The sequence below is a fragment of the Ipomoea triloba genome, chromosome 13 (genome assembly GCF_003576645.1).
Source record: "Ipomoea triloba cultivar NCNSP0323 chromosome 13, ASM357664v1".
NCBI lineage: Eukaryota > Viridiplantae > Streptophyta > Magnoliopsida > Solanales > Convolvulaceae > Ipomoea > Ipomoea triloba.
The window spans coordinates 18,698,805-18,710,688 of record NC_044928.1 but is presented as its reverse complement, the minus strand read 5'-3'; the positions used below and the strand labels follow the sequence as shown (position 1 = coordinate 18,710,688).

At 34.2% G+C, this 11,884-nt stretch overlaps 1 protein-coding gene across 2 annotated transcripts; it reads right to left on the bottom strand.

Moving 5' to 3' along the window:
• Nucleotides 1–659: 659 nt before the first annotated feature.
• On the bottom strand, nucleotides 660–6,903 carry LOC116002195 (SAC3 family protein C). Of its 2 annotated transcripts, XM_031242267.1 has the most exons (9): nucleotides 6,550–6,902; nucleotides 6,375–6,475; nucleotides 5,550–5,771; nucleotides 4,747–4,959; nucleotides 4,539–4,624; nucleotides 3,796–3,892; nucleotides 2,693–2,785; nucleotides 2,457–2,611; nucleotides 660–1,170 (listed from the first exon to the last, which is right to left on the bottom strand). In XM_031242267.1, exons 1-9 carry the CDS (start codon nucleotides 6,812–6,814, stop codon nucleotides 1,152–1,154), a joined length of 1,251 nt encoding a protein of 416 aa, XP_031098127.1. In that variant the 5' UTR covers nucleotides 6,815–6,902; the 3' UTR covers nucleotides 660–1,151. The 2 variants fall into 2 exon arrangements, with proteins under 2 accessions (XP_031098127.1, XP_031098126.1); XM_031242266.1 differs by lacking the exon at nucleotides 660–1,170 and having other exon boundaries at nucleotides 2,100–2,611; nucleotides 6,550–6,903.
• Nucleotides 6,904–11,884: the final 4,981 nt, after the last annotated feature.

Here is an 11,884-nt window from a genome sequence, read left to right as displayed (position 1 = left end):
CTATCATATATATATATATATATATATATATATATATATATATATATATATATATATATATATATATATATATATATAATCATTACTATTATTATTATTATTATTTTGTACAAGGGTATTTATGTCTTTAAAACATATTCATTTCTATTCTTTTAACCAACCAAATATTGTAATACAATTCCTAAAGTATATTCTTTCAACGAACAAAATAATAGAATACAATTCCTGTTCTATTCCTTACATATTCAATTCCATGTGGAATAGTATTCTTATTCCTTCCAAATTCATTCTGAGAACCAAACATACTATAAAGCTTTAACCTCCTCACGTTTCAATGTGCTACATGACAAGCTTGGTATTACTTCTTGCCCTCCTTTAACTTGAAGGAGAGTATTGGGGATACTTTTTGCATTAAGAATGTATTGAGTTTGATTATATTTCCTTATTCCAACTAAAGCCTATTTTTATTCCAACTAAGGCCTATTGTACATGCCTCATTGCCTCCTATATATACATGCATGTACATATCATTACATAATACAATATACAGAAAATCTCTTTCAACATACTCTCATATGGATTCAGGTGGTAACTACATGCTCAAAACCATAGCTTCCTAGTTCCTAATGAAGTTTAACTAAAAATTATAAACATTTATAAACCACTAATTAATGTTACACTACTTGAAAACTTGTGCAAACTGCACAGTTTGCACCTCCGTCTGCACGACAAGACATATATTGAAACCAACATGGGCAAAATCTAAGACACAACCAAGGTATCATTTCTATTACACGAACAAAAGGAAGAAATAACAAAAAGAAGTAAACAATAACTATACATTCTAAAATTCTTTGTGGCCTACATATATGCATGTAAGCATATAGGATTATAGGATCTAAGCCCCTGATGCAGCATATGAATGTCAAGTACTGTTCTACACTTCACATTCAACTCATCCACTTTCTTATGAGCAGCATAAAAGCATAAAGACAACATTTTTGCCAATTCCCCAATTGCTTATGCAAAAAATGCAATCTGCAATCTGCAATCAGCTGGTTGAGCACATAAGAATAGAAGCCCGGCCCGAAACTGATTCTAGGCATTCATAGAAGAAGACAGCATGCCAAAATTTACAAAAGTTGGAGCTCTTACAATTCAACAATTGCCCTGGAAGTGTGAAGGTCAATTAGTCAAATGATCAGGTGGAAAAGGGAGAGCAAATCTGGCTGTATAATAAGTATTACATAGTTATGATTGGTTAATTATATGTAAGCCAAATTTTACTGTGGACCATGGTGAGCTATGTTTTAGTTTCATTTTCCACACACACTAGTTTCATTATACTAACGCTGAAGTATCATCTTATTTACACTTCATTTATCTGCTATCTAGTTTCATTTTATACACACAATATGCATATTATAACAACACTAAAGTATCATTTTAATTCCAAAACATGCTCATTTGACAATATCAGTATGAACTCTGCTATTTAGTTACATTTTATACATACAATAGGTTAATTATAACAACACTAAAGTATCATTTTAATTATACTACAGTCTACAGGTTCATTTGACAATATACATATTTGTATGAGCTATGTTATTTAGTTTCATTTTATACACATAATAGGTTCATTATAGCAACACTAAATTATCATTTTAATTCTATTACAGATTCATTTGACAATATGCATATTTGTGGCGTATCACCATGGTCCACCGTATAATGATTGTTAGATGTAATAAGATTTAAATTTCTCCATCCATAAATTGCTATTAGTGCACAATAACTTCCATTTATTAATGCTTATTTAATCATATACTATGGAGATTATGGATAATCAATTGTCTAAAGTTTGGCAAAGATTATGGATTTTTCAACCCTTTATACGCTAATTACTCCAATAATCCATAAGTGACGTGGAGCTGAATATTGATTATTCACAATCACAATTAATAATCATTATCTTTCCAAACTGGGCAAATAATTTTTAGATTACTCTTGTTACCAATCAAACCAATTGTTCAGCAAAACTTGATTAAGTGCTATAGTAAATTCCTAGGAAGTCAAATTATACTACGAACACCAACTTAACATCTGAACCTTGAAAAAAGTAATTAACAACTGTGACAGGATTTTAATTGAAAGATGATGGATACTACAATGATAAACATTTAATTAAAGGGCAACACACAATGATGAATATTCACTACAGATCTATTCGTGTTTGATAAGTCTGGGCTCATAATAATTTTCCTTTCCTTTTCCACTTAGTCAGTTAGTCATGAAGTTAAATACCTCCCTAATCTTCGGTGCTCTTCTGGTTTTATTGTTTTTCTTTTTAAACTTGAAACCCTTGATGTTGTTGTATGAGGAGAGGTTGGGGAAAGCGGGGAGGGAGGGTTTGAGATGTTGGTGGAGTAAATAAAATCCCATGAAAGAAATACCTCTCAAACCGTTCTGAATCCAGAGGATAACACTTTTGTAATGTATCCTTGGGAGAGACCCGAAGTGCTTGCTTGCTAAACAAACACCTATTTCCTTCTTCATCAGTTAAGATTTGAAGACCATAGTCTCTAAAGAAAGATTCCATATCCCATTCCTAAAAGATATTGCATAATAAATCAAACTGCAAAAATTATGGAACAAACATTTGAAATGACTGTAGAAAGGGAAACTCTACCTTCATCATCAAGAGTTTGGATAGGTCTGCCAGGGGAAAAGGTTGAAGTTTGTATCCTCCATGATTCAGAGAGGAAATAGCTAATTCTCGAACCTTTAATATGGTCCAACATAAAGAAAAGCATGTTAATCCAGTGAATTACACAACAAAAGATAGAAAGAATTGAAGAACACTAAAATTCTTAAAGCCAACATCAGTTGAGACTTGAGAGTGCCTCCAGTATAAATTATTTGAGGAATTGTGCTCTGTCACACTGTTTTTGACAACATAACACTAAAAGAGTAAGGAAAACATAAGGGTTGTAAATGAGCCAAGCTACTCGAGCTCGATTTGAAGAATATTCAAATTCGACCCAGTTATTGTTCAGCCAAGCTCAAGCTCGAGTAGTTTGAGTAATAAGTCGAGCTCAATTTGAGCCTCCTAATACTCAGCTCGAGCAACTCGCAAGCCTAATCGAGCTTTTTTATTTTTTTATATATATATTTTATATGAAATATAAATATAATATTACAAATTTATTAATATATTATGTTTATATGTCATAAAATGGTTACAATTGAGATAAAATATTGAGTTTGTTATGATATTTGGATGTAAAATTATTATTATTATTATTATTATAATAATATAAATAGAAAAAATAAAACTTTAGTGCGTGTATTCAAGCCAAGCACGAGCTTCAACTTTTTGAATCGAGCTAAGTGGAGCTTCAGGATTTGACTATTCGGGCTCGGCTCAGCTCGTTTACACCCGTAGTATTGACCATTAAATACCAGAAGATATGCATCATTGATTATTATCTCCGCAAGCAAAGAAGAATAGATGATGATCTCAAAAGTCCATCAATTTTAGGATTGAATTTGTCCTTTTTCTTGCTTCACAGATGCTGAATTAAACATGACAGGAAATGTAGTGAAGTTAGAAAAAAGAATACCCTATCCTACTAGAAGTGAAATCAATGTTCATCCAAGGAGGAAATACTTCTGCGCATGGCCACTATCCAATAGCATAAAGATGAGGAAACAATTAACTTGGTAGCTAAAAGTAGCCTCTAAGTATGAGTGTAATTTTTTGTTTGTTAGAGAGAGAGAATTGTGAATAACCTCACTGATGTAGGGTTCAATAATACAATATTGCAAGTATGATGCATCAGACTCTGCAGTATGGATAAACCTTTTGTAGTTTCCCAAACGGAAGTATCTGTACAAAGAAACTATTAGTACTAAAAGTGTGACATCCACATATAAATAAATAAAATCAACAGCCTCTTGATATAATCTTAGGTAAAAAGTGAAGTCACTACTTGACAGTAACATCCTCTTGATATCAGGGGAAATGACTGTATTAGGACAAAAACTCAAAGAGTATACAAAAATAGAACGTTTGAAAAACGTGTACAAGAATGAGAAAAACGAGTTTGGGACATGCGTATGGCGTCAGAAACGCATGTCCCAAAGTAGTATGACGTTTATTTATTTATTTTTTCGGAAATACCTATCTCAAATGCAAGCCGGACTTGCGTCTAATCTATATAAAAATATATATATATCAAACGCAAGTTGGACTTGCGTCTGATATATATATATTTTTATATAGATTAGACGCAAGTCCGGCTTGCATTTGAGATAGGTATTTCCGAAAAAATAAATAAATAAATGCCATACTACTTTGGGACATGCGTTTCTAATGCCATACGCATGTCCCAAACTCGATCTTGTACACGTTTTACAAACGTCCTATTTTTGTCCACTCTTTGAGTTTTTGTCCTATTAGAGTCTTTGATCCCTTGATATCACTCTTATGAATAAGAGCAAAGACAGTAGGGTCTCAATACCTTTTATCTTACCTCAACATTCTCCGAGCAAAACACATTTCCTTTGACTTCATAATTTTCAAAGGAACTTGGCGAAACCACAAAGATAACGAATCTCCCTAAAGATCAGAAAGTGAAAGAGTTTGGTGAATACCAGGTCAGAAATAAAGGCCAAAAACAAGGCTGCAAGTAAATACCCAAAAGAAAAAGAAAAAAAAAATCCCAATCAAGGAACTTTTACTTGGCATTCAGAACGGAGGTGGAGAAGCACATAACATGCATGGAATTCAGTTTCATTTTTGTGTATGAATTGTGACATTCGGTTTGCCTCATAAAGGTCAAATAAAGTTGTTAGAGCCTTCTTGAGCTGCTCCATGTTAAGGTGTAACATTGAAGAGATATTAGGATCGCTACATCTTCGAAGCTCGTGGTGGGACATGATATGAAATTTAACCTGAGTGGAAAAAGAGTAGTGTTGCTGTCAGATGTTATTGCTGAGAGCCTAAGATACTGAGAGTCCATGAGTGCATTTAGTTTAAACTATCCATACTATACAATCACAAATAGATTAGTTTGAAATCAAAATAAATAAATAAAAAGCAGACACATTGGTGATCAGAGGAAAGTAAAATGTACTCCCTCCTTCCCATTTTGTTTGTCCTATTAACTATTTTGGTGGTTACTTTGACTATATTTGACTTTTGATACTCTTAAGTTTAACTTTTGAATTAAAAATTACATATTATTTTGTTGGTACATCAGAAAAAAAAAATTACATATTACATATTATGAAACTACACATATATGTATTACTCATTTCAAGAATTACAACTCAAATTTTTTTAAAAAATGTTTTAAAACATTGGTCAAAATTACATTACTGGGAAGCAAAGTTGGACAACCCTTTTGAGACAGATTAAGTATGATCTAGAAAATCACGGAAGAGAGAACACCTAGGCCAAAATGGTTATGTATAGACTTCTCAATGGTGTTATTTATATAGTCACAGATAAGATAATTTGCTAAAACAATGGAAATGCATACCATTCTCTCATACATAGATATCACTCTGTCACCGCTGCAATTTTGCATGCTAAGGTCCTGCCTTATGGATCTTGTCCTATCAAAGAGGAAATCATGCACCACCTCAAAAGGGCGTTTTGTTGAATGCAACAAGTTAAACAGATAGTCAAGAGTTTGTTCCAGAACTGGTAGAGGCCGCAAATCAGATGTTTGGACATTCTTTATGGATATAGTCCTGCAGAACTAATACAAAATATTTATAAGCAATTTTGCAAGCAGAATCCGAGTCCCGTACTCAAACAACTGTTATACCATGGACCATGTTGATATTGCATTGTGAACCCTGATACAAATATTTTGTAGTCAACACATTCTGTACTTACAGGTACTAGTTTAGGGACACAAACAAATAACTTGATAATTGTTGACACATAATTTGATAGCTACAGGTATAGAAACTGTCAACTGCAAGTATAGAATGTGTCAACTACATATACAGAATCTGAAGGTTATTTTTGAATCAGGGTCTACAATATAAGGTAGCATACTAGCATTGTAGACCATGGTCCATGGTATAATTTGCTGTACTCAAAGATGAAGGTTGAAACCTCAATTTGGTACTTTGACCAGGCCCAATAATCACTGGATAGACCATAAACTAATATAATCAATAAACATAAGAATCACAGTTACATTCTACTTAGAAGCAGACTGAAAGAAGATGCAAACAATAAAGGCAGATCAATATATTGACTTCAGTAAATAAATAAACAGAAATCAAGCAATTACAGGATTAGTAATTAAGTACATGCTAAAGCTTGAGCAGTAAAGAATTAAAGATCATACCTTTTTAACAGCTAGACTAGGTGATGATTTGCTTGGATCACCATTTAGCCTCTCGAAAACCGCTAAATCTCGCAGCCTTTCCCGGGTTTCCCTCTCCTCAACTGCAAGTTCATATTGGTAAGAAAAGAAAACAAAGATAATGTAGCCGCTTACAGAAAACACAGGGATTGGATACCGGGGCACATGAACGAGCAGGTTCCTACTAAGGAGGGAAGATTGCGAACGTCATCTTCGTCAATATCAGGGCCTTTGTAGCCTTTTGAGTTGGGATTGTTGTTCTTGAAGTTGTGAGGAGTTTCTTGAATTGGGATGTGGGAAGTGGAAGGCTTGACATTCCGGTGGGAATTGGAGTGGAACTTGCGGGGTGGGGGAGCTGAAGAAGATGAAGATGAAGAAGCTCCTCTTCGGGTTGTGTATCTGGGTTGACCCCGACCCGCCATGGAAGGGCTGTTTGGTTTGGTTTAGAACTTAAAATCAGGAGGATTCGGGAAAACCTGTTATTGATGAATACTGCTCTGTTACAATAACTTACTAACTCGAGAAGTGGGAGTTGAGACACAGCTTCGTTTCTTTTATTTATAGGCAGACCCTCCAACTATTCTTCTTCTAATTAATACCCTCCAAAGTTCTCAATTTTATTAAGGAATGGGTTTTGTAATTAATGTGGTAATAAAAACCCATAGTAGTGTTTAGAGATGGCAATTTCAATCCGCCCTGTGGATATCCACCCGAATTCACCCCCTGTGGATCGAGTTTTTTTGGGTGATAGTGGGGGGTGGGTCTTAAAAATATAAACCCGCGGAGGGTCGGGTTGGATTCGAATTTTATGTACAAAACCCGCCTAGAACCCCACCCGACCCACCATGTGTGTGTATGTATATATATAATAGTAAAATAAGTACTAGTATATAGTTTATTATAAAAGTTTCTATAACTTTTGATAAATGTTTATTAAACTACAAAGTTTATTAGTTATTATATTTGGATATTTTTATTATTTTTTGTTTTAGTATAACTAATGAATTTTTTTATTTTATTATGTGTAAGTAATTTAAATATTAATTTTTGAAAAAAAATAATAAGATGATAAGTGGTGGGTACCCGTAGTGGACACCCGCACCTGGTAGGGTGGGGGTAGGTTTTGAAAAAATCCACCCAATGCGGGTTGGAGGTGGGGGTGGGTGGAGAAAATATAAGGTGGGTCAATTGATGGATGTAGCCCTCCCCGACCCACACCCGACCCATTCGCAAATTATGTCGTGGACACGAGTCCACCATGCAAGGTGGACCTGGGTCCAAAACAGCAACGTTTTACACGCCAATGCTTAAATTAAAAAAAAAAAAATTGACGGCGTTAACGGCTCCTCATCGCAACAGAACACAAAGCTCCTCATCGCAGTTGAACAATCAACCCAAGTCTTCATCACAGCTGAATTCTCCCTCGCAAGACCTCTTCCTCGCAATTCTTCTCTAATTCCTCAACGCAATCCTTCTCCGATTCCTTATCGCAATTCTTCTATGATTGCTCATTAGAATTCTTCTCCGATTGCTGATCCGAATTCCTCATCGCAATTCTTCTCCATTGTTATTTTGAATTTATATTCCATTCGTTTTTCCAATATTGAGTTCATTAATGGCGGAAACAGGAGATCAGCCAGGGTTACACGTTGATGGATCATCTTCAATTGCAGTTTTTTTTTTTTTTTGCTTATTTTTAAACTTAGTATGAATATGATTTTGTTATTTCTTTGGTTAGTGTGTTGAATTTGAAGTTTGATGAACTGTATTGATTCATATTTGTGTTTTCGAATTTAGGATTTGTGATTTAAATTGATTATTTACCATGTATTTGAGTTTTTATTGGGGATCATTGTCAAAAGTATATGTTCACAATCAGTTAGTTATACATTCACACTTTCAGAGCTGTAAATTCATAATTATAGAGCTCTACATTCATATATAAAAAAGCTCTGTAGTCACACATACGTATGTTTTCAGTTAGAAGTACAGAGATTTACATTCACACTTATACAGCTCCACATTCACAGTTACATAGTTCTACATTCACACATTTAGAACTCTACATTCACACTGTTGATTGATACTCTGTTGTATTTTATATTTGTAGTGAATGCAGATTTTTTGGTTGTCTCAACAAGCAATGATCAAGGAGATTTAAATGTTGAGGAGTCTACTTCAATTCCAGGTTTTTTTTTTAGAGTAAAATTAGTGATTCTTATTGATTTATGATTTATGTGTAGTTGTGTATTTGAATGTTGAAGTAGTGAATATAGAGGTTATGAATTGTGAACATGGAATTATGAAGTTGTGAATGTGTAACATAGTTAATATAATTGTAGTATCCAAACTTGGAGGCTTGAAATTATGAATGTAGAGTATCCAAACTGTGAATGTGGAGTTCTCTGATTTTGAATGTATAATAGAGTTTGATGGAATATTTGCAATTCTGTATTTGATGGAAATACCATCCCTTTGTAGAGCATAGCTGGATTTATTCGGCATTCCCCTCCCCACCTCTACTTAGAGAATATATTTCCATTAGATTGCTCTTTATTGTTTTCTTTGTTATGCTTTTCCATACTTGAGATTATATTTCATATGTGCAGTTGATCAAGATTTGGTGGGTATTGTAGTAAGTAATGGTGATGAAGCGTATGAGTTGTATAACGATTATGCATATAGAGTTGGTTTTAGTGTGAGGAAGGGTAAGCAACGCTACCAAGGGTCTACTAAAAATGTTAAGATGAAGACATTTTTATGCTCTAAGGCTGGTTGTAAGTCTAAGGAAAATAGTCGTGTGAAGGCGTATTCAAATATTGATTTAAGGACGGGGTATGACGCATTTGTTCAGTTTGATGTAGATGGTAATGGGGTGTGGACAGTAACAAAACACGAGAAAGCTCACAACCACGAGCTATGCGCTTTAGACAAGAGTCATCTACTTTGTTCGCATAGAGTGGAAATAATCAGCTTTCATACTTAAGAGACTTGAAGAAGAGTGGGATTACCTTGGCGGATGGGATAAGGTTTTTGAAACATCAGTCAGGGGGGTCTCGACTCGTTGGGTTCACCAATCGAGATGCTTACAATTCATTGAAGAGTTTGGATGGAACTGATTCAAATTCCTTGATTGAAATATTTAGGAGGAGGCAGTGTAACGAGTCTACTTCTTCTTTGACTTTGAAGTTGATGGTGATGCTAGATTGACTAGTTTTTTTTTTGGAGGGACGAGCAAATGAGACGGGACTATGAGTTATTTGGAGATTTGTTAGTGCATGATACAACATATTGCACTAACAAGTACGACATGATTTGTGGTCCATTTGTAGGGATAAACCACCATTGCATGAATGTTATGTTTGGGTGTGGTTTTTTGATGAATGGAAGGATAGAGTCATTTGTGTTGTTGTTTAGAGCATTTCTTAGATCTATGGCTGGCAAATGTCCACAAACCATTATGATTGATCAATGTGCAGCCATGGCTGCTGCCATCTCTCAAGTGTTTACAACATCACGGCATCGTCTTTGCATATGGCATATCGGTGAGAACTCGAAGAAACACATTAAGACACTAAGGAACAATAAGGATTTCATGGATCTATTTAATTGTTTGTTGAAGTACACAAACACAAACTGAGTTTGAATTGTATTGGTCAAGGTATGTTACTGTATTTTACTCATTCACTCTGTGTTTTACAGTATTTAAATTGTGAATATAGAGTATTAGCTTTGTGAACATAGAGATTTAAATGTGTGAATGTTTATCAGACTTCTACAAGTTTGAGTTCAGAGTCTTAAAAACTGTGAATGTAGAGTAGTGTATTTGTGAACATAGAGTTATCAAATTGTGAATATAGTTTTCTAAAATTGTGAATATTTTTTCCTTTTGTGATCTTATGATTTTCAGGATGGTGATTGATTATATGTGTCATAAGAATCCTTGGCTAGAAAAATTGTACGATTGTAGGGAAAAATGGTGTCCATCATTTAACAATGATTACTTTTCTTGTGGCATTTTATCCTCACAAAGGAGTGAGTCCACAAACCATTCAATTTCTAGGAAGCTAACAAAGACAGCAGGGCTTTGTTATTTCTACTCATCGTTTGTGAGCATTGTTTCTGAATAGAGAAGTAAGGAAAATGGTGAGGATTTTCAGTGTGCTCAAGGCATGCCCAGTATGATGATGGATGATGTGAAACTTCTTTCACATGCTCCCAGTATGATGATGGATGATGTGAAACTTCTTTCACATGCTAGAGAGGTATATACCATTGAAATATATTATTTGTTTGAGGCTAGAGAGGTATATACCATTGAAATATATTATTTGTTTGAGGAACAATTCTTGAAAGGTACTGCTTGTCATCAAGATAGTGTTTTGGATGATGGCTGCCATTTCAAGTATCATGTTTGGCGTCCTGATAAAGATGTTATAAGGCATGAAGTTAGTTTTAAGCCTATCAATTTAGATATTTGTTGCAGCTGTAAGTTGTTTTCTGAATTAGGAATTCTGTGTTGCCATTGTTTATGCATTATGAATGTACATTGCATTTGTTCTATTCCCGATAAATATATTTTGAAAAGGTAGACAAAGAAAGTTGTTGAAGGCAAGGCTGTTGATATGGGTTCTTTATCTTCTAATGTTGGTGTTGCTCCTTCAATTTGGGTTGTTGAGATGACTAGGAAGTTTCAAAGACTAATTGTTTCTAGTCAAGACAACAGTGCAGCTAGACAGTGTTGCGAAGAAGCTTTTGAAAGTGCAAAGAAAAGAGTTGAAATCGAGGTTGGTTATGTCCATATTGAAGAGTCTAATGTCCCATCTTCAAGTAGTATTGTTCAAGATCCATCAAGCCGGAGATTGAAAGGTGAGCGTAATAAGAGGCGAAGTAGTATTATTGAAAAGAAGTTTGTTGTAGCTACGGGGTGAAAGAGTTCTGCAAACAATGTTGCTTCAACTACAAAGGGTGTTGTTAAATCTATTTTGTTGGGAAGTTTATCTGAGATTGCTGGGGATGGATATCTTGTACATCCAAGTTCTGGGAGTTCTGAATTAGTTCATGTTAATAAGAGATGACAATGTATTTTTATATTTGTGAACATTTAGTTATAAAATTGTGATCTTAGAGTTTTAAAATTGTGAACATGGCGTTATGAAACTCTGAATGTTTAGCAGAGTTCTAATTTGGGGAATTGTGAATGTGGAGTTTTGAAATTGTGAATGTGGAGTTTTGAAATTGTGAACATAGAGATTAGAATATGTGAATTTGGAGTTATCAAGTTGTGAATGTTTAGTTTTAAAACTGTTAATGTAGAACATAATTCATATTTAAAAACTGTGAACATATAGTATGCAAGGTGTGAATGTTTAACAAAATTAACATTATTATAGTCAATTTGTAGTCAGAAAGTGTGAATGTGGAGTTTTGAAATTATGAATATAGGGCTATGAAGGTGTGAATATGTAACAAAATTATAACTTGTGGTCATT